This window comes from Prionailurus viverrinus, chromosome E1 (genome assembly GCF_022837055.1).
Source record: "Prionailurus viverrinus isolate Anna chromosome E1, UM_Priviv_1.0, whole genome shotgun sequence".
In the NCBI taxonomy this organism is placed as follows: domain Eukaryota; kingdom Metazoa; phylum Chordata; class Mammalia; order Carnivora; family Felidae; genus Prionailurus; species Prionailurus viverrinus.
In genome coordinates, this window is record NC_062574.1 from 49,976,593 (window position 1) to 49,999,229 (window position 22,637).

A 22,637-nucleotide genomic window follows, 5' to 3' on the forward strand; every position below is an offset into this window, starting at 1 on the left:
CCATCCAGGACCCCCAAGGTCTGGGCCTCCGGGGTGCTGCAGTGGAGAGCGTTCCCTCCGCATTCAGGGAGATCCTGGGGCACGGGACTTCTGAGGACTCTCCTCCAGTGTCCCCGCCACGAAGGCCATCCGAGGACAGAGCGAGCGACCGGCGGAAGGTCAGTCAGGGCGCTAGGCCTGGGTCCTGCTGACCGGGAAAGTTCCTCGTGTTGCGCACAGAAACGAAGACGCGCTTATCTCCGGGCTTCCCGTGTCGATAAGCAGCCAGGGATGTTGTAAGTTTCGCCAGGCCTCAGACACACGCCAGAGAGCACGAGCGATTCCTGGATCTTCTCACGCCAGCCGAAACGCCGTCTCCAGTGGGCCGTGTTTACTTGACCTTACCGGAGTGCCCTTGGAGCCCCCCAGGGCCACTGGGGGTCAGGGCACTTCCCCTTTGTTCCCACAGGAGCAGCTGGGCTGCCGGTGTCTCTGCGGAGCGGCCACTGGGCCGCCCAAGCCTTCCCTCCCCTTCCACCTCCACGTTCCCTGCTCTGCTGGCAACCTGATGAGCCTGGTGGGTGTCAGGCTCGCACAGCCCCCTTTCCTCTCGACTTCTCAGCCTTTCGGGCAGACACGTGGGCAGCAGTGGCGGGAAGGAATTTCCAAGGCAAGGTGGGGTGGGGTGCGGTCTCTGTGCCTTGCCCGCAACACCCCAAACCAGCACCCCTGTTTGTACATCTCCTGTCCGCGGGTAGCCAGAGAGAGGGGCCCTCGGGAGGAGCGGTGATAAATGACAAACAGGCACAGGTGTGACATCCACGAAGCTCGCGGAGAACGTGGGAACGTGGCTCAGAAAGAAGCCAGCGAGAATGCTGTTATCGCCACAGCGCAGCTCCGTTACTCTGGCCAGATCCTTCCTCTTTTTTGCGATACGATAAGACTCCAGAACTGTCTGTTCTGACTCAGGATGGAGACCAGCCCGGCCCGGGGGCAGCTCCAGAGAAGCCTGTAGCAGCTATCGGCGTGTGAGGAGGGGCCCAAGGGGCCTGGTGAGACCTTGTGCGATTAAGTTGGGAAAAAGGCCTGGGTTTCATATCAAGGAACCAGAGGCCGATAGAAATCTAGCGATGCTGATGTCCCTCCTCGTTGTCCCCTGGCCACACGGTCCTCTGGAAAGTCTGCACCCCCAGCCTGGGGTCTTCATGGGGCTCTCTGAGAGTCTGATCAAAGCAAAAGTCCGTCCCTGTCTGACAGTGCACATGTGTGCCCACGTGCGTGCACACACAGCTTTGCATGGTTTTTTTTAGGGGGAGGGGGGGTCACAGATTCCCCAAAACCTGTCTGTGGTCCCTGGACCCCAGGGGGAGCCTCTGATTGAAAATCTCTCGGGTCTGCCGCCGTTGGGGGGCTTGATTCCACAGCATTGGCTACAAGTGCCCCCGGGGCTGCTTGGAGCCCATCCTCCAGCGCCCAGCAAGTCGGGGTTCCCAACGCTCTTTGTCCTCGGCCCCCAGCCACCCCCACACCTGGAGGGACTTCCGGAGGCTGGGAGTGGTCACCCGTACCCGCCGGCCTGGGCCGGCTCCCCAGGGTGGCCAGGGGTAGGGCAGTGCTGGCTTTCCCCTGCCCGCCGGGCACACACACAGTTAATCCTCGGCGGCTGCTGTTTGGATAATACGCACTGGGAGCGTTGGAGGCTCCGCGGCCCCGCTCACATCTGGCTGGGGTTTGCTCTTTACGAGTCTGTCCCGCTCTCTTCAGCTCTTCCTTTACTTTCGAGAAACCGCGCTTCCGCTTCTGGCCAGAGAGACCTTGGAACAGAGGAGGTCAAGGTGCCGGGAAGGCAGGGACCGGCGGGTGGCTGCCCCCCCCCCCTCCGCCCCCCCATTCTGCACCTTCTTCCCGGAGGACTTTTTCCTTCCTTCTCGCTCTCTCCGCTGACCAGGCTGTTCTGCCCCCTCCGACCTGGCTGGGAGGAGGCTACGACGCTGCTGGGAGATGCTCTAAGCCCGAGAGGCCGCCCCAGGACGCTGGCCGGAGGTAGGTGGCGGCTCTGGCGGGCGGGATGCCACGGGGGCCGCTCCGCTCCTGTTCCGCGGCTCCAGGTCGCAGTCTCCCCTTGTGACAAGGGAGCAGGGGCTCTGTGGCAGCTGGATGGCGTCGGGGATGACTGTGCCTCCCCTCGTGTTTGTGGGCTGATTATCTTGCTTCACACTTCTCGAGGTGTGAGAGGAAAACAAGTGGCACCCGAGTCCCCGCTGTCCCGAGGGGGGCCCCGCCCCGATATTGCCTGGGTCACCTGAGAGACAGGTTTGCCCTGCGGTGGCCAGTTTGGACCCCACACAGAACAGGAAACGCTGACTTTGGCCCCGGCATCTGATGGTCTTGGTGCTCCTGGAGGAGAATCAGTCTGAACAGGGGAGAATAATGTCCCTTTCCCTGGGGACGCTCCTGGGCTGCCTGCACCACTGAGAACCATGCCTGGCCTGGGGCCGAGTCACCCAGCTGTCTTTGAGTCTCTGGACCTCAAATACCTCCCTGGGTCAACCGCCCTGTTCTCCTAGGCGCTCCATGGGGACAGGTGTGGTCCCCACCTGTCCTAGGCACCCCCATCATGTTAGCCTGGCTCCCCGTGTGCCGACTCCTGGGCAGCCCCGTGTCCTCCGGGGGTGCACACGGGCCCTCCGGGGTCCCTCCCGGTCCATCGGAGGAAGTGGCCTCCCTCTGCGACTTGTCCGTGCCTTCCATGTCACTTCATTTCCAGGAATGGAGGCAGTTTGGCACACTGGAGATCCTTCTTTCTGAGCTTTGAAAATGAGGAGTGTCCTGGGAAACTGAGTTTTCTCAACCATGAGTGACACCCCAGGTCCCTGGGGGAGGATGTGAGGTCCTCGAAGGCTGCCGGGCCTTTGCTTTTTATAGGGTAGGAAAGCACGCAGCCAGCCCCACATGCAAGGTCACAACTAGATTGCATTTGACTGTTGTGTTTGCTACAAGGGGAAGCCTGCCCAGTGTTCCCAGCGACAGGAGGAGGGAAGAAATTCAGAGGAAGGGGAGATGGGGGGCAGAGGGTTGGGTTCTCCTGTCCTGCGTTCCTCCCCCTCCCTTGACCTGAGAGCTGAGAGGAGCTTAGGGTAACCTGTTACAATAATGGCAATAAAAATAACGGCGGCCATGGGTGCACGTGTGTGCGTGTGCATGTGTGTGCGCGCGTGTGTGTGTGTGTCCCACACAGCAGGCGCTGAGCAAACGTGGATTCTCGATGACTCCATCAACGTCACTCTCACCCCCGAAGAGCTCAGAGAGGCTCGTGACTTGCTCACAGACAGTAGATAGAGGACCCGATGGAGGACCAGCATCTGTGTGCCCAGAGAGGGCATGTAACTTGCTCAAGGATGCCCAGCTCTCCAAACGGAGGCTGGGACCTGAGCTTCTCAAGTCTGCAAAAATCCATTTCCCAGCTGTCCACGGAGAAAGCGCCCAGGGGCAGGACGGACAGCCGGGTTCCGTTTCCCAGGAATGCTGCCGTCTCCTCTGGTTCTCTCCCTCCCCCTTCTCCCTTCTCCAGCCTCTGGTGTTCCCAGTGAGCAGCAGGTCAAGGAGACAGAGAAACAAGGGTGCAGGGGGGATCTTTGGTGGGGCTCCAGCCGGCCAGAGGAGGCCTCTGCCTGCCCGGGACAGGTGCAGCCAGCCAGCGAGAGGCACCCTCACAGGTGGACAGTGAGAAGCTGACCTGATCCCAGAAAGGTGCACAGACGTCTCCCCTCTTCATTCCCGGGCTGTAAACCTTCCTATCCAGGGCAACCCAGCATAATCTTTCAGAACGTGCTTTCTGTTGTTCTTCCTGGTGCCTTGGGCCCTCCCCACCCCCAGCTATAATTAGCATGACTCATAAACCAAATATTCTGGCACTGAACTTCACCCATCAAAACAAAGATGAAAAGAATTTTGTAGATACAGTCGTGCTGCTGGGTGTCCTCACCGGACAGAAGCTTGCCATCGGGTTTATGTCTTCAGGGGGGCTAGCCCCTTGTGTGGGACCCTGCTCCTGGCGCTGGGGGCGGCTGAGGGCCCCGGGGCAGGGTGGCGGTGACAGCTCACAGAGGAAAGGAAGAATGGAGAGGTCCTCCTGCACTCACTGCCTAAGGCAGCCCTGTCTGTGGATCCACTGGAGAGGAAAATGGGTGTTTAGAAGCAGCCTCACCTCCCTGCCCCGAGAGGCCAGATATTTAGGTGGAGGTGATACCTCCCCCCGCCCCACCCCCGGGCACGCCTTCTTGGTGATGTGACAACTCCGTGGGCCTAGGGTTATTAATTTTTTTTTCCTGTCTTTACCTGCTGAAATCCGCCTTCTCTTAAAGTCGAGGGAGACTAAGGCAGCTCCCTGGACAGGAACGAGGGCGTCTCCCTGAGCCCCCGCACGGTGCAAGGAACCGGCCGCCCCCCTGGAGGGCAGAGTGGAAAAGGACCATCGAAGCGTGCGCAAGGCGCTTCTCTCCACTCCCTCAAGGCAGCCCAGCGAGCCTGGGGTTTGGGGTGCTCGGGGCCCTGCTGGGGGGAGCTCTGCTGTGGCAGCCTGGGTCCTCGGACCCTTGTCCTTCAGCCTCGCGGGGAGGGACTCGGGGCTGTGAGCGGGAGACGTGAGCTCCCGGCACCCCCTCTAGTCGCTCATTCTTGCCCACGCTTGCTTTCTAGGACTGGGCTCAAAGTGGAACAGGTGTGGGCGGAGGTGCGGAGGCCCCCCTTCCTGCCCACCAGGGTGTCTCCGGCCTGCCCTGGAGGCCCCTGCAGTCGACCCCTTGTCCGGCTCTGGACGGGACTGGCGCAGGCCTCCTGCGGGGCGTCCTGCCCTGTCCGGGATGGCTGTCAGGATGGCTGTGGGCCAGGCTGGGCCTCAGTGTCTGACCATCTCCCTGGCTCCTGTAGGAATTTTCCTTGAAACAAGACGGAGCAGAGTTGGAGATTGTGGGCAGGGAGGCAGGATGGGAAGGGAGGACGGGAAAGGAGGCAGACAGGCGGGGGCAGGCAGGGCGGGGGCTGGAGGAGTGCGGGAGTCAAGGTGCCCCGGGCTTGGTCAGAGCCTCCTGCTGGCCGCTGGTAGAGCCACACATGGGGAACGCCCTAAACCTTTTGCCTTGAGTGGCACCCCCACCCCGAATGGGGACATCTGGTTACCAGCCGCCCTCTGCCCTGGGGACCGGGGAGGGAGAAAGACCTCTCCTGGGCCAGTTGCCAGCCCTGGTGGATTTGCAGGCGGGTGCAGGCCGGAAGCGGGCTGGGCCCAGCTACTTTGCCCTGCAGGTTTCTGGGGCTGGGCTGTAGAGTTGGGGAATGGGGTGTGTTCAGAGACACGTGGGCCCTTTCCCCTCGGGAGGAGTCTGAAAGCGGATTCTGGAGAGAGACGAGTAGGTCCCGGTGGCTTTCGGGGTGGCCATGGGGCCCTTCAATTCCTCTGGCATTGAGGGCAGCCCCCCTCCCCGCAGAGCCAGGGCTATGACAGCAAGACCCATGGCTCCTGGGGAAGAACCAATCGCGGGCCTAGGGAGCAAACAGAGCTAGACCCCGGCATCTGGGGAGGTGGGCTGGAGCCTGACGCCCGCCTTTCCGTTCCACCCTCTGCTCCTGCACTCTCTTGCTTCCAGCCCTTTCTCTGCAGGAGCCTCCACTAGGGCTCCCCGCGAGCCCGATCCCCAGCAGCACTCCAAAGGATGGGCAGACACAGGTCACCCAGGCGGCTCCCACCGCAACGGCAACTGGTCATACCACTGGTTCCTGCTGGCTGCACTTGGCCTCAGGTTCCTCTGCAGTCCGGCCCTCCGGTCGGCCTCTGTCCCTCAGAGAGCACTGGGGGCCCGATGAAACCATTTGCCACCCCTCCACCACGTGGTCTCCCCTCTCTCTCTCTCTCCCTTCCGGGGCTCACCAACGGACTGCTCTCTCCGCCCTGCAAGAGCGATGCTCTAAAAACGCACATTCAACGGACCACACCTCCCACTCCTCTTACATTTTGAGGTATGGGGCGGGGTGGTTCCTGGTGATCCTGTGCCTAAATCCAAAGGGATTAAACTCAGTGGTGGGTTTTAAGATGCCGGCAGCCTGGTGCCAGCGAGGTCTCAGCGCACGGCCTCGGTGGAGACGGTTGCCACCCCCCACCGCCCCCCGCCCCGCGCCTCGTGCCACACCTGTCACAGAATAGGCACTCAAGAACCTGCTGAATGAATGAATGAATGAATGCAAGGGCTCGGCTGGTGGAGAGACCCCTCAGAGCCGATGCCACCGCCCCTGCTGCAGCTCTGACCAAGTGAGCCAAGCGGGTGTGGGGTGGGGTGGCAGGATGCGCCTGCCTACCCGGCCTCTTTCCAAAGGCCCCCCGGAGGTGAAGTGGAAAAGGCACTGTGCTGTCACACACACCTGAGCACCAGCACCTCCCCGCTGTGGGGCCTGGGGCGGGCACACCTTCCCTCCGCGCCCACTTGCTCACCATTCGGGCGCACTGGAGGGGTCAGGTTCAATGGCGTCCAGAAAGCACGGTGCCCAGAGCCCGGCATGTAGTAGGTGCTTGCTGAGGTGATGGTAGCAGGGCTTCGTTAGAAGGAATCTCTGATAAATGCCGAGGCTGCTCCCAGGGGGCCCGTTAGCTCTCCAGGCCATCGCCCAGAATCCCTAAAGAGGGTCTCAAGGATTTGGCACCGTTGCCTTTGGTTTCAAGGCCTCGGGCAGCTTCCTTCGGGAGCAGGTGCCAGCAGTGAGAGGCGTGCCTGGGACGGAACACGAACTCCCTCCTGGGAAACGTGATCTCCCTACCAGGCCTGACTCTAGCCCAAGTCAGATGGCCCTCCCTGGCCCAACCTGTAGCCATGGCAACTCCAGGGGGTCTGCTCCCCGGGAGGGGGCCGGGTAGGCTGTGTCTCTTTGGTGCACTGTGCCCCTGGAATCCAGCCCTCGGCCCGGTACACAGCAGACGCTTAATAAATGCTGGTGCAGGAACTCGAGGCCGGAGCTCCGGGGCAGTTTCTACTCCATGCGGTCCCCACTTCGATGAGGCACAGATTTGCCACAGCACTGTCCCCGAGCCCCTCCTTCATTCTCCTTCTCTACCGCGTCCCCTCCCCTCTCCCCGCCCCCCCCCCCCCAGACACAAAATGCGCTCTTCGTCCCCAGGGTGGGGCTTATTGATTTGTCATTGTTCTAAGTGGAAAATAATGTGTACTTCGTGTGAAAAACTATGGCAGGGGAAAGAAATCGGAGAAGCCAAAATAAGAAAATGGCAAACATCCCTATTTTCCTCACCCAGGGATAATTGCTGTGAGCAGCCAGGTGGGTGGCCTTCAGATCTCGGCGGCTGAGCACACAGACGGGCACTGATGTGTGTGTGTTTCCAACCCGACCTTCACTCATCGTGAACGTCTTTCCACGTCTGCAAACAGTCATCTGTTTACAGAGGTTGCTAATTGGTGCGGCTGGCTGCGCTCGCCCCTCCCCGCTTTATTTATTTATTTACCTGCCTTTACTCGAAGCACGCGTCCCCTGGAGCTTGGAACCTTGGCTAAAGGAAGCAGGGGATGTAGCCCTTTGTGAAGCAGGAGATTTTTCTGAGCGCAGATAAGAGGAGCCTCTGAGGGTAAGGTGGCTGGAGATGGCCACACCAGGATTCAGCCTTGCGATGGCACTCTATGGGGCACCCTGGGTCACTCTCCCCCCTTCCCTCCTCTCTCCCCAGACAGCCCCACCTTGAGCGCGAGAGAGATTTGAACACCTTGGCTTGAGGCCCTAGCAAGAAGTGTGGGATCCTAGAGTCCTGGTTGCATGTTGGCTCTGCGGAAAGGTTGAGCGTGGAGTTCTGTGTTGCACATCAGACACCAGATACTGGGGACTCGAGGAGGGGAGACACAGCTGCCTTGGAGGGGCTCCTTGTCCGGGGGCGGGGGGTGTAGACCCTACGGGAGGCTGGGGGAGCACCTTCCTGGAGGAGTGCCCCTAGACCGGGCTCTAAAGAACACATGATGGAGAGGGTGGTGGGGAAGGGACCGACGGAGGAGAGCGTGTGGCTTGTGTTGGGTCTGCGAGCGGCTCCAGATGGGAGCAGGGGGGCGGCAGCTTGGCCAGAGGCGAGGCAGGAGCCAGGTGGTGGCGCTCAGGGTTTACCCGCTTTCCTTACTTCCTGGGAAGCCTTTTCCACCCAGGGCGGGACTCAGACTGGCGATTCTGCAAGGTGCCTCTCTGGTGAGCAGGTTGGAAGACAGAGGCGAGACAGAGGGGAGACGGGGCAGTGGAGAGCTGGGAAGGAAGCAGTGGCCGGCCAGCGAGGAGGGGACCGGAGGCCCTGGGGAAGCTGGGTGGTGGATGAGAGGTGACAGGTGCATGAGAGGTGGGGTCTGAGTGGCCCCCAGATTTCCGGCCTGGCGCCCTTGTGTGGGCGGCCGCTGTAGCTTCAGGAGAAGCGGGTATGGTGGGGACAGGAGCGGAGTTAATTCAGGGGTTCGCGGGTCTATGGCAGAGCGGAGCGCAGGTGCTCAGAAGACTGATAACCCAGGCTGTCCTGTAGAACTTTCTGCCATCGTGGAGATGTCGTCCCAGGTGTGCCATCTGAGAGGCTGGTCGCCTAACATCACCCGCTGTGGATGAGAACCAAATTCTCCATTTCGCTTCATTTTAACAAATTTTACTGGCCCCCTTGGCTAGTGGCTACTGCTCCGGAGGACGTGGGACAAAAGCCCTCAGGCCAGGCCGGAGTGGAGACGAGGATCTCAGAGAGCTGTCACTGTAGAAAGTGACAGGCGGACAGCGGGTCTGGAGGGGGAGGGGCTGACTGCCCAGGCCACAGCCCCCGTAGCCACCCGTCTCTGCGGGCGCGTCCGTGAAGGATGAACGCTGGGAGGCAGGCTGGGCCAGAGCGGGGACAGAAGAGGTGGCCAGCCCTGTCCTGACTGCAGATTGCATGCTGAGCTAAATTCTGTTCTTGGCCTAGAAGCCCTTAGGTGTGGGACCACGTTCTCTCTTATGACAAGCTTCCTCGGGAGGCGTCTGTGAGATGTCGGGGCGATTGATGTCCAGGCCTCAGAAGAACCAGACGTTAGAGCCGCTTGTAAAGAGGCGGGTGTGGTGGGACACAGGCCTTGGAACTCCCAGGTTCTCTCCTCCCAGAGGGCGTCCCTGCTGTGGGAACGTGGGCCCCGGGCCAGGCCACCTGCAGAGCGGGCTCACGGCGGGCCACGAGCTGTCAGTGGCCCTTCTCTGTCACGCAGCTCTCAAAGCAGGGGCAGGCCTGCAGCCCAAGGCCTCGCAGCTGGGAGGTGATCTAAGGACAGTGCTCTAGTCAAGGAGGTCTTTGTTTGCACCGGGACAGACTCGGAGCTGTGGAGGCTGGGCTGGCCAGGTGCCCCCGGAGGCCCGACGCCGGCAGCCCACGTGGTCTCACTGTTTTCAGGGCCTGGGCACAACACGGTGTCCCCTCTGCATCCGGGTGAGCCTTTCCTTCCCGAGGCCCAGCTGCCCCAGGAGCGATGGAGACGTGTTAGGAATCGGGGGAGGGATTCTTTTTCCTTTTTTAATATACAGTTCTTATCCATTCATTTAAGTAATCTCTACACCCAACGAGGGGCTCGAACTCATGATCCCGAGATCAAGAGTCACACGCTCTTGAGACTGAGCCAGCCAGGCGCCCAGCAGATGGGGTGGGGGCCGGGGGAGGTGATTCTTGCCTTCTGTTCTTTTCAGTTTTGTCCCAAGCCAGGCCTCTCTGCTGTGCAGGGAAAAGGAAGCTCTTGCTTATTAACTAGAAAGACCCCATCTCTGTCCCTGGCCATGTGTTTGAAGGTCACCAAATAAACCCCCAAACCTTAGAAAATAAATCCTTCTTCTCTAAGCCAGAGAGCAGCTTCTAGGAGAAGGGGAAAGGGTGAGATTCAGCGAGTGGCGTGGATGCCGGGACCCCACCCTTACTGACCCAGGTTCCTTCAGTAAGGGGGTCCTTATCCTGCCCACTGCTGCTTCCTTTTCAGGGCTTGGGGTGGGGGGGAAGCAGGAGAGGGCCTGAGACCCACTGGGCTGCCCGATTATAGAAGAGGAAATTCGATATTAAATGGGCTTCTGGAGTTGGTGAGCAAATGTCATTCATCAACTGGAAGTCAGTCTGCCTCCCTCCTTCCCGTCACCAGAGGAGTTCCGTAAGTGGAAAATCAGTGTGATGCGTGGTGTCTGGGGCAGGAAAGCAGATGTCATGTGTGAGAAAACCCTGACGGTCATCAGGGCCGGAGGGATGCCCCAACATGGGGCTTTCTCCTTCCTGGGCACCCCAGGATCGACATCGAGGAGAGGTCCTGCTGGAGAGCTCGGATCTCCTCAGTGGGAGAAAGATGTCCAAGCGGAGAGGGGCAGCCTCGGGGCTCCCTTTCCGGCTGGCAGGATGCCGGGGAGAGGGAGGTGGCAGGAGCAGATAGGGGAGGGATGTCGGATGCCACGTTGAAGCCAGGAGTGATGGCCCACCACGCCGAATTGCGTTCTTGGCCTAGACGCCATCAGGTGTGGGAGACAGTCCTCCTCTCACGCCAAGCTTCCTCGGGAGCCGCGTGTAAAATTTTGGAGTGATGTCCAGGCCCTAGAAAAGCCAGGCAAAGTTACTTGCCTTGGGGGTATTGAGGTCTGGGATGCAGCCAGAGCCCCTGGAAGGCATCACACAGAGAGGCAAATGGTAGAACGGAGAAGAGGCCTTCAGGAGACATTCAAGGCGGTCGGTGACTGATTCGATGTGGCGGGTGCATGAGAGGAACGAGCCCAAATGACTCCCAGATTTCCGGCCGGCTGCTTGTTCTTAGTCCCGCTTCCTCCCCCCGCTGGTTGCGTTTTGTCCGACAGCGCTTTCTGCCACGATCGGAATGCCCTGTTCTGTGCTGTGGCCAACGTGGTAACTACCAAAGCCGTGTTGCTGCGGAGGGCGTGGAACGTGGCTAGTGTGAGAGAGGAACTGAAGTTCTGAATCTTAGTCGGTCAGTTTAAAATGAAATAGCCAGCCGTGGCCAGCGGCAGGCACACCGGACCGCACAGGCCCGGGGTGTTCCCCGCTCACCCTTTTGATCCGACAATTCCTGTCCCGTCCCGAGCTATACGGTACACGTCCGTCCATCCGTCTCCTTCGCTGGACCGTAATCTTCTCGAGGTCAGGGAGGAAACCTCACTGGTGGTGGAGTCGGTTTCTCCTGAGTTCCGACGCAAGGCTGGGCAAATCGTGGGCATTCAGTAAGCCGGGCCCGTGTGACGCCTTCTGCCAAGAGGAAATCTCGAGCCGCGCAGGCCGTGGGACTTGTCTTCTAAGCTTCCTCTCATCCAGGGAGATCCTAGGCTCCTTGCCTCCCCGAACAGCTGGCCACCCGATGAGCATTTCGGAAGAGGGAAAACTTCATAAATGCTTTTGTCAAATGGCACTGGGCTGGGTGTGGCATCGAGGCAAAAATGCACACATGTGGTGCCCAAACTCTGCGAGTTTCCCATCAGAGCACAGGCAGGCGGGACACTGTGGGGGTGGGTGGGGCCCGTCTTGAACAGACACCAGGAAACTTGAACGTGGGTATGAATTCCATCTGCTTGAAGGATTTACCCCGTGTCCACAAAAGGTCTGAGAAGGGGGTGAAAATTACTATTATTGTTTTAAAGAGGGAGGCAGAGAGAGCGAAAGAGCGAGAGAGAGAGAGAGAGAGCTGAGCTGGGGAGGGGGCGGAGAGAGAGAGGGAGAGAGAGTCTCAAGCAGGTTCCAAGCTGGAGTCCGACACGGGGCTCGATCCCACGACCCTGGGATCATGACCTGAGCTGAAATCAAGAGTCAGACGCTCCACTCATTGAACCACCCGGGCGCCCCAAACGGATGAAAATCATGAACGAGGACGTGTTCTCAGGCTTCCGCCAGACCCTGCCATTGGCCCATTTCCCCCTTCCGCACCCCCACTCCTACCTGGGGAGGGGGGGGGGTTCTTCCTTTGGGGGAGGGTAAGCAGGAGGCAGATGGCAGGGCCGAGGGGAGAGCAGCTGGAGACCCCCAGCTGGAGAGTCTGGGGCAGAAACGGGAGAAAAATGGAGTTCACCGAGCTGACGTGGGATTTGGCAGATGAATTTCTTCACAGGGTTTCAGAAGGGCAAGTCGGGAACTTGAGTCACGTTGGAGCTGGCCTCAGAGGCCTTGACCACAAGGCAGCCTGGAGACCGGGCCGTGTGGGCCGGTGAGGGTTGTCCACGGCTGGCGGAGAATTCCCGCCTCCCGGACCTGCCTTTGCTGTGTGTGTGTATATTCTTCTGAGTCACCCTACTGGGGGCAGAGCCTCACCCTTTGTAGGTGACTTCATTTCACTGGAAATTGCTAAAAGTGATTTGGAGGCAAGTTTGGTTTGGATGTTGGGCAATACTGTTTTTGCCCAAAAGTTACGAAAACGGTGGTGTCGTGATGCTGACTTTTCTGTGGCCTTTGGTAAAATTTTTTCTTCTATCTTAATGTTCATTTATTTTTGAGAGAGAAAGAGAGACAGAGCATGAGCGGGGGAGGGGCAGAGACAGAGAGGGAGACACAGAATCCGAAGCGGGCTCCGGGCCCCGAGCTGTCCACACAGAGCCCGACGCTGGCCTCGAACGCACAAACCCTGAGATCGTGACCCGAGCTGAGGTCAGACGCTTAACCGCCTGAGCCACCCAGGCGCCCGGGTTCTGAAGATATTTTTGAAGAAGGAAAAAGATTTCACTCACGGTTTGCTTTGGCCCCAAAGAGGAGGTTCTTGAGGAGAATCACCAGCCTCTGCTGCCCTCACGACGTCAGCCTGGCGCCTGGGACTCTTTGCTGGCTCTGTCCCCATAGATATCATCCCCCTTAGGTCGGCTGCGTCCTCGTCCCCACCTCTTCCGATCAAAGTCCAGAAAATTCCTTTCCCAGACTGGTAAGAGACAAGCCAACACGCCAAACGGGGCTCCCACTGGGGGCAGAGCCCTGATCCTCAGCTGGGGGTGGGGGGGAGTTTTGCCTCCCAGGGGACACGCAGCAGAGTCTGGAGACATCTTTGGCTGTCAGTCACCGCTGGGAGTGGGGCGTGTTAATAGAATCTAGTATGTGGAGTCCAGGGATACTGATAAATATCCTGCAAACGCACAGGACAACCTCCCACAACAAAGAGTGAGTCCGCCCCAAATGTCAGTAGTGCTGAGGTTGAGAAACCCTGGGGACAAAAGAATCCAAGGTAGCTTTTTATGTGTGTTTGTTGTTATTTCCTGACTTTCCCCGAATGAATATATATAACTTTGGATTCAGGAAGAAAAAGGTTTAAAGAAAGGAAAACCTCTTGTCCTTTTAAGTGATGCAAGCTTGGCATTTACAGAAAAAAAAAAAAGTAATTATTGAGGGGCCGAGGAAAAACAGAGGAAATACAGAAGAAGGGAAATAAACAACTTTAGAAAACTCCATTTCACAAATATTTGTTGAGTAGCAATCAAGTTCAGGGTGCTGCAGGATGCTTGGCCGGTCCAAGAGGAACACGACTAGGAGGTCACGGGCTGCTGTGCAGAATCCTACGGGCCAAGCAAAACTCTGCAGAATAAGACAACAGGAAAAACAAAGTTTTAAAAGGGGAGGGAGAGGTTTTGGCCGCTGAGGGTCTGGGAAGGCGTCGGGAGGAAGGGGAAGCACTTGGCTTTGGTCTGGAGGACCAGGTAGGATAATGATGTGATCTGAGGACAGCCTGTTGAGTCAAAACCAGTGTCCCCCACCAGCCCCCGCTTAAAGACTGGGCAGTCTGAGGCTAATAACTTCTCTACGTCTCTGTTTGCTCATCTGTAAGGTTGGTGTAATAACGAATGAGTATTGTCTTCTTAAAGGATTCACTGGAGGTCCCTCTGAGGCCTATGTCGGGGTAAGAATTGCTAATGAGGACGTGTTCTCAGACCTAACCCTAACTTGCCGGGCTAGAAGGATGCACTGAAATGATGCCTGGGGTGGATGCTCAGGGCTGCGCCTGGTGCACTGGTGGCCCAACAAGGCTGGTTTTTAGTAGAAGGACGAGAAGGGGAACTCTTGGCCAGGGGAGAAGGATACATACAGATGGACAGATGCCAGGAGTTTGGGGAGCACGGCTGAAGCTGGGATTCAAAGTATGGTCCGAGGACTAGGAGCACTGGCAGCATCTGGGCTTTTTGCAAGTGCAGACCCTCAAGGCCCTATCCCAGACCTTCTGAATCAGAACCTGCATTTAAATCAGGTTTCCCAGGTGGTATGTGTGTATGTTAGTGTTTGCAAAGCAGGGAGCTTGGGCGTAGGATGAGGGGTGCTGTACAAGGTAGCTGAAGAGTGGGGTGTCATGTATGATCTGTCAGGCATAAATGGTGGATGGATGGATGGATGGATGGATAGATGGGTGGATGGATGGATGGAAGGAAGGATGGATAGATGGATAGATGGATGGATGGATGGATGGATGGATGGATGGATGGAAGGATGGATGGAAGGATGGATGGATAGGTGGATGGATGGAAGGATGGATGGATTGGTGGATGGATGGATGGATGGATGGATGGATGGATAGATGGGTGGATGGATGGATGGAAGGAAGGATGGATAGATGGATGGATGGATGGATGGATGGATGGATGGATAGATGGGTGGATGGATGGATGGATGGATGGATGGAAGGATGGATGGATGGAAGGAAGGATGGATGGAAGGATGGATGGGTGGATGGAAGGATGGATGGAAGGATGGATGGATAGGTGGATGGATGGATGGATGGATGGGTAGATGGATGGAAGGATGGATGGATGGAAGGAAGGATGGATGGAAGGATGGATGGATGGAAGGATGGATAGATGGGTGTATGGATGGAAGGATGGATGGATGGATGGATGGATGGATGGAAGGAAGGATGGATAGATGGGTAGATGGATGAATGGATGGATTGATGGATGAATAGATAGACGGATAGATAATTTTAATATGTATTTTATAAATTCACATAAACACGTACAGTAGAGATTCTGAGTGGGGGGCTTGTCCAAGCAGTCTCTTGGTCATTGGGAAGCTCTACTGGGTCCTGGAGCTTGGGAGGGATAGCTGGTTGGCAGAGAACTTAGAGGTAGGGAGGCCCAGCTAATCCACTGCGGTGTATGAGATGGGGAGTGCTGCAGCCAACTGAAGACTTGGCGGAGGTGCGGGTGACAAGGAAGGAGGCGGTTTCTGGGGATGCAGCCTCCCTAGCGCAGAGGCTCATTACATCTCCAAGGATCCATCTGGAGAACCTCTGGCCTCTGCCTTTTATCCCAGGGCTCTGGTTCCTGGCGGTCTGCCTCCCCCATGTTGTCTTTATTTGGCCCAGGGGCTCCAGCAGGGAGGGCTAATGGAGCACCCTCTCCGCAGAGCTATAACAGCGAGCCCACCAACACACAGAATAAAGAACAAAGCCCCCAAGTCGACCTACCAGCTACAAGGCCTCTGAGCAACGGGGTGTTTGAGGGAAGTCCACGGCCTCCCATGATCAGCGAAAGGAACGTTCATCTGGGTGGATAATTACTGACAAAAAACAAAATCTGTCTCAGTACTTAATTCTCCTTAAACATAAAGGAGGAACTGAAGGAAAATCAGACCTGGGACCTTCTGCGATTTGCCTGCCAGTAACAACCTGGATCCCACTCCTAACTTGGCTTCAAGGGGAGGGTGGTTCTCATCGTCACTGGGCCTCTGTCTCTCACTGGGCAGCTGAAAGTGTTGGGCAGGGTGTCCTGGCAGGCCCTTCGAGCTGTTGAATTGTATGTTTTGGTGAACAAAGTTTGGCTGGGATTGGCCAGTTACTCACTCCTGCAGTGGGGAGGTTTCCCAACCCACCAGACGCAGTCAAGGCCATCTAGCTGTCTATCTATCCATCCAGAAGCTCCCCCAAGTTAGCTGGGGGAGATGGCTCTAATGGTGGAAGTGGATAGGATGGGGTTTTTTTTGCCTATTTTAAGCCCAAGCACTGCCTCCTAATGGGCTCACTGGGGACCCCCAGTGGATGTGTCTTTCTAGAAGGACTGTTTTCAATACTGGGTGAGGACCTGTCCAGAGCGTTCGCCTGAGAACACCATGAGAGACATGTGACAGAGCTGGCTCTGATGAGTGACCGAGGCGTCAAGGGCTGGACCCCACCCCCTCCCTGAGTGAGATGCGTAACCTCCCTCCCTCCCCATCCACGCCTACGGCACAGGGCAGTGACCACACGCATTCATCCGGGAGTGTGCTTATTGTTCTAACAGGGCTGATAAATGGTCACCCGGAGAGCCCACTGGCTGAGGCTCCGGGGGCAGAGGACGTGCGCACATGACGGTGTGTGAGTGCATGTGAGTGTGTGCATGTGTGTGCGTGCACACGTGTGTGGCTGTGGGAGAGTACGCGGGTGTGCACGTTAACTGTGTGAGCATGCCCGCGGGTACAAGTGTGTTGAAAGTGTGCGTATACACAGGTACTGAGTGTGCTGAATGCGTGTGGGAGTGTGTGAGAGTGTGTGACTGTGTCAAGTGTGTGAGAATATGTACACGGGGCGCGTGGGTATGCACGGAGGTGTGTGCGTGTGTGAGCGCGAGTAAACGTGTTAGGACTGTGCAAAAGTGTGTGAGCGCAAGAGTGTGTCACGTGTAAGAGTGTGAGCTTTCGTGTGCACCTGCCGCGTGGGAGTACTGAGTGTACGTGTGCACGCTGGCACGTGAGAGTACACGAGTGCACGGGTCCATGTGAGTGTGAGAATACCGAGGATACGTGCACACGTGTGTAAGCACGAGGGCACTAAGTGCACGGGTGCACACGTGTCTCGTGCAAGAGGACGCGAGGGCGCGTGCATGAGTGTGCGCGGAGCGTGTGAGTGCGGCGGCCCGTGCGCGGTCGCCCTCCCGGAAGGGGCCGTGGCCGAAGCCCCTCCCGGCTTCGCGGGTCTGGCGACGCCTCCGGTTGCCTCTCCGCGGGCCCCCTCCCAGCCCGTGTCCTTGCCCGTGTGTCTTTCCCAGCAGGGCGCGCGGGAACATGGGCTCCCGGGGACTGAGACTCGGGCTGGCGAGCTGCCTGCTGCTGGCCTTCGCCTGTGGCCCGGTGCTGGGCCGTGCGCCGCGCGGCCCACAGGAGCTGCAGGAGCAGGAGGGGACCGAGGAGCCGCCGCTGGACCACGCGGAGAGGTGAGACACCGGGGCGGTGTGCACGCGGGCGCTCGGGCTTGGCGGGTTGAGCCTGGGGTCCGGAGCACCGCAGGGGGCTCGTTTGGGGCCGGACGCGAGGGAGCAACAGCCAAGGCCAAGGGACGGTCCTCGCGGGGGCCGATCCTTGAGGACAGACCAGCCATCTCCCCTTTCAGCGAGCTTTACCTGAAACCGAACACTGTACCCCTCCTCCTTCTAACCCCAAAGGGATTGGGTCTGTTCGGTTTTGCAGCCACATCCTTAAATAAAGAGTTCACCGAAGGGGCGCCTGGGTGGCTCAGCGCGTTAAGTGTCTGGCCCTTGACTTCAGCTCAGGTCGTGATCTCACAGTTCGTGGGTTCAAGCCCCACATCGGGCTCTGCGCTGACAGCGCGGAGCCTGTTTGACATTCTGTCTCCCTCTCTCTCTGCCCCTTCCTTGCATGTTCTCTCTATCTCTCAAAAATAAATAAACATTAAAAAAAAAAAAGAGTACACCAAGCCCCCACCCCAGCCCTCGGGTTGTCTTTCCATTCTGGCCTTGTCCTTTGAGAGTATCTTCCAGGGCTCTGAGAAGCGCCGCTGGGAATATTTTGTAGGGACACACCAAATGCCTAGGGTGTTACTCACGAAACTGTCGTTCCTCGCATGTGAGGTTCCAGCCCGATGCTTTGACTTTCTGCATTAGTTTCAGCTTCGGGCCGACCTGATGCCCCAGGCTTTAGGTGTGCTTTACAGGACGATGGAATTGCATGCGATGCGGCACACGGTGACATCTGTCACCTCCTGCTCCTTTTCCTCGTCCTCCACTTCCCCCTCCTCCCCCTCCTCCTCCTCTCTCTTTTCGCTCAATGAACACTGAGCATCTAATATTGGTCTGGCCATCCGCTAGGGACGGGGGGACCTGCACAGATGACAGTCCCTGGCCTCCGGGAACCCTGAGGCTATGGGGGAGCAGAGTGGTGAACAGTGAGGTAGGACAGGTATGCCCGCAATGCTGGGGGTGGCGGTGGGAGGGGGGACCGAGCAGAGGAGTGACCTCATCTTGAAGGACACCCTGGGGGGCATCCGGGTGCGGAAGGAGGGTGTGTGGGAAGTTGCGGCCCTGCCGGGTGGCTTTGGGGTAGTGGAGGGTAGGAATGGGAAGGGAACTCCTGAACTTAATCCTACAGGGAGTCATGGACGATTATCACGGAGAAGGTGGGGATGTCTGGGGATGTCATGGAGAGGTTTCAGGGTCCTGGGGTTCCAGAAAGAATGCTGGAGAAGGCAGAGAAGATGGATGGGAGGCGTGGGGGGAGGCAGATTCCAGGAGGGCGGTCAGAGTGGTGATGGTCCCCCAGAGATGGGGAGGCCTGAGGACCCAGCTTCTGCAGGTGCCTTGGTGGGGGGTGCTGACTGCTCAGCACCCCGTGGTCCTCAGAATGTGGTGGCGAGGCCAGAGACATCTCCCAAATGAGCCTGAAGCTCCATTCTGGGTGGCCGATGACGGTAACGTGAGGCAGGCTTGGAGGGAGAAGGTTCCGGGGGCACAGTGACGGGCCGACACTTTGGGACACATCACCTCTGTGGGGTTTGCGGGGTCTAGATGGAGACTTCCGGCAAGAGGCGGGGGTCCACCTGGGAGTCCCCACCTGGCACCTGTGGGGCCTGAATTTAGGGTGTGCAGATCCGTTTCCTGGATTATCTGGGGTTTCAAAGCAGGAGCGGAGGCAGAGAAGGAACCGGCCTTTTGAGATGGAGTGACTACCTCTGAGATGGTACCGTCAGCTCCAGAGCCTGGGAGCAAACAGGGAAGCCAGAAAGAGCACCGCGCAGCGCAGGGCGAGGCCGCGAGGTGGCAGCACGGAGCTGTCCCCGGCCACCCCGCCCCGGCCGCCCCTGTAGCGTGGGTAGCAAATGTTAGAGTGGAGTCTCCAGCTCAAAGCTCAAAGGAACCGTAAAGATCTGGCCGAGCCCTTTCATTTACAAATGAGTCAGCTTCATGTAGTATCTTCTAGAACCACAGTTGATGGAGGGGGTTCACAGCACTGTCACACATCCTCTGAAACCCCTCCCGGAGGGGCAGAGCTCTCCAAGCAGCCCGGGCTCGGCTCCCACGGCCCGCAAATTACTGCTGTGTTTGTTATCGCCGTTGGTGAGGATTGCTGTGACCGGAAGGCGGGGGGTGGGGCTCTTCCAGAAATTTCATTCAGGGGTCCCAGACTTCGCCAAGAGCCAAGGCTGCCTCTGTCGAGGGAAAGCGAGTGCACGCCCTGGCACGCCCAGGAGAGAGGGGAGGCAAGCAGGTTAGACCAGACCCCCTGGCAGCAGGAGAGAGAAGAGGTCCCAGCTCAGAGAGCTCTTGGCTTCCACGGTAACGTCTTTATTCCCTTAGGGATGAAAAGAACCATGAAAAATACAGCCCCAGGCAGGGGGAGGACGAGCCCGCTTCCCGATGCTTCCGCTGCTGTGACCCCGGCACGCCCGTGTACCAGGCCGTCCCGGTGCCACAGATCAACATCACCATCCTGAAAGGTCAGGCTGCTGCCAAGCCACCGAGGGGACCTTCTCCCGGGTGGGGGTGGGGAGTGCTCTGTTCTGCGGGGGGCGGGGAGGGGGAGAGGATGTAGTCTTTTTTTTTTTTTTTTTTTAATTGAGTTTATTTATTTTGAGAGACAGAGCAGAGGAGGGGCAGAGAGAAAATCCCAGGCAGGCTCCGTGCTGTCAGCGTGGAGCCCGATGCGGGGCTTGAACTCACATGAACCTGTGAGATCATGACCTAAGCCACCCAGGCACCCCAGGAAGATGGTGGTCTTTAGGGTGGATGAGGCAGGCCGCCCCTCAGGGCACAGAGCAGAGGCAGGCTGACCTCTAGAGGTGGAGGAGGAGGAAATTCCATCCGAGGCTCTGTCCCCTTTCCAAGAGGGCAGATTTGAAAGAAGTGGCCCGCAGGACCAGGGTCTCGCCAACCCCCCGCCGCCCCTGGCTGCATCCGAGCCTCTGTGTCCTCTGTTCTGGGGCTCAGCACCCCACCCCCCGCCCCCAGCCCGCTTTCTGAAATGCCAGCGGCCGCCGCGGTCCGGATAACCTCGCGCAGCCCTGCAAAAATCTGACCGGGAAGCTCCCGGGCGAGCCCGACATCTGCAGTTCATTTGCTGCGAGTCGGCCGTGGGCCCGGCCGCAGCGCCTGCCGCTTTTGGACAAACCCACATGTTCCCTTTGCTTGGCCAGCACTTTCCGGAGGGGGAAAAAATGAAGGCTTCTGGATGAAAATAGAACCACCGTGGCGGCTGGGCCAGCTTTGCTCGACGCCGCTTTGCTCTCTCGTCCCTTTTAGGTGAGAAGGGTGACCGAGGAGACCGAGGCTTGCAGGGGAAATACGGCAAAACAGGCTCCGCGGGCGCCAGGGGCCACACGGGCCCCAAAGGGCAGAAAGGGTCCATGGGGGCCCCCGGGGACCGCTGCAAGAACCATTACGCCGCCTTCTCGGTGGGCCGGAAGAAGCCCCTCCACAGCAACGACTACTACCAGACGGTGATCTTCGACACGGAGTTCGTGAATCTCTACGGCCACTTCAACATGTTCACCGGCAAGTTCTACTGCTACGTGCCGGGCATCTACTTCTTCAGCCTCAACGTGCACACCTGGAACCAGAAGGAGACGTACCTGCACATCATGAAGAACGGGGAGGAGGTGGTGATCCTGTTTGCCCAGGTGAGCGACCGCAGCATCATGCAGAGTCAGAGCCTGATGCTGGAGCTGCGGGACCAGGACGAGGTGTGGGTGCGTCTCTTCAAGGGCGAGCGGGAGAACGCCATCTTCAGCGACGAGTTTGACACGTACATCACCTTCAGCGGCTACCTGGTCAAGCACGCCCTGGAGCCCTAGCCCCGCCGGCCCCGCGTCCCCCCCACCCCCGCCTGGGGAGGGGTGGGGGGCACGGGTCTCGCTGCAGCCCCTCCCCCAGGCCTGGCTTCCCCGCCTCACTGCCCAGCTTCGGCCCTCCACACCACGCCCCTCGCTGAAGGGGAAGGGAATCGGCTGTGCTTCCAGGCCTTGGGGGCTCCCGGGTGGGCACCTGCGGGGAGGGGGGGGGGCGGCTCCCGTCCACGCACGTATCCCCAGGCGACCCAGCAGGGGCGCGGCCACGGGGCAGGGTGTCCCAGAGTCATCCCGCTCCCTCCCGTGGCTGGAAGTAATTAAGGAAATTGTAAAGTTTGTAAAAGAAGCAACATCGGGCCGTGTGGGAAGAGGGAGGCATTGTGATTCTTGCCTTCCCACCGGCCGCACCGGTTCCCCGGGGAGGCCGTTCCAGCTTGAGCTTGCGTGAGCCTCCTGCTAGAGGAGACCCGACGTGGACGCTGCGGGCCACGGGGGAGGGGGGCGGAGGGCGTGGGGCCCTCCTCGGCCATTCATGAGCCTTCTTTGGCAACCGCTGGACTGACCTCCACGTCCTGGGGTCGGCACGGCCTTGCCCCGAGGGTTCGGCTGGTCTGTCTGAGCCACAACAGCGAGGGGGGGTGGTGGTGGCTGGGGTGGGGGTAGCGAATGTCAGCTCTCAGCAGGGCAGCCAAGCCCTGGGCCTCGGCCTCTGGGCTGAGACGAACAGCCTGCTTGTTGGAACCCGCAGACTCCTGACAACAGCCGGGGACCTCGGGAGTCCCTGGGTCTGCTCGGCACAACCAAGGCGGAGCCATCCATCTGGCGTGGTTCTGCCCCCACGGCCCCAGACTGCCCCGGAGCCCTGGGCAGGGCCTTCACGCCTGCCACCCTGGCGCGGGCTTTCCGCTCCTCCTCTCAGACGGGTCAGCCATGGAAGGCACTGGAGCCATAGTTTTGTAACAGCTGTCGTGGTTATATAATATTTGCTATACAAGCTCCCTGCACACCGTCTCCAGTCCTGTTTCCCTGAGGGCTCAGTGCTCTCCCCAGGCCTCTTTGATCAGTAGCCTAGGACACCGCGGGAGAGCCTTCCTCTGGGCCCCGGGGGCAGGGAAGAGCCAGAAGGGGCTGGAAGGCTCTGCCTGCCTCGGGGCCCCCGCGGGGCACCGTCCCTCTGACCAGGAGAGAAGCACGTCTGAAGCACTGGAGTCAGAACCCTCTCTGGGAGGTGGGGTGTAGAGACACCCGAAGCGGCTGCTGCCTAGATTTGGTGCTCTGGCCCGTGGCTGACTTTGGCCCGGTGGCCCTTCCCTGCCTCTCTCCGTTAACGCCCAAGGCCAAGGTCCCTCTCCTACCTGCTCGGGCCCCTAAGCCCCTACGGGAACCTTCCTTCCCTCAGGGAAGGGTCGGTCCTTCCCTGGTGACCCTGGGCCTTGACCCATCCCTCCGCCCTCCCGGGGGCCGGGCCACCGGGTCTGGGCCCCGTGCCTCCTTCCCTCTGAAGGACTTCTGCTGGTCAGACTTTCAAAACGGTGTTTCTATGGGCGTGCTGGTGAGTGGAGCGTCCGCCTGCTGCTTTGTGCTGTCCCGGTGCTCTTTCGGAAAACATTAAACTTGGAACCATGCGTTTGAGCA

The 22,637-nt window shown here is 59.0% G+C and overlaps 1 protein-coding gene across 2 annotated transcripts; it reads left to right on the forward strand.

Moving 5' to 3' along the window:
* Nucleotides 1-1,666: 1,666 nt before the first annotated feature.
* C1QTNF1 (C1q and TNF related 1) lies at nt 1,667-22,637 on the forward strand. Of its 2 annotated transcripts, none has more exons than XM_047833703.1 (4): nt 1,667-2,022; nt 16,975-17,139; nt 19,516-19,655; nt 20,458-22,637. In XM_047833703.1, exons 2-4 carry the CDS (start codon nt 16,991-16,993, stop codon nt 21,006-21,008), a joined length of 840 nt encoding a protein of 279 aa, XP_047689659.1. In that variant the 5' UTR covers nt 1,667-2,022; nt 16,975-16,990; the 3' UTR covers nt 21,009-22,637. The 2 variants fall into 2 exon arrangements, with proteins under 2 accessions (XP_047689659.1, XP_047689660.1); XM_047833704.1 differs by having other exon boundaries at nt 16,978-17,139.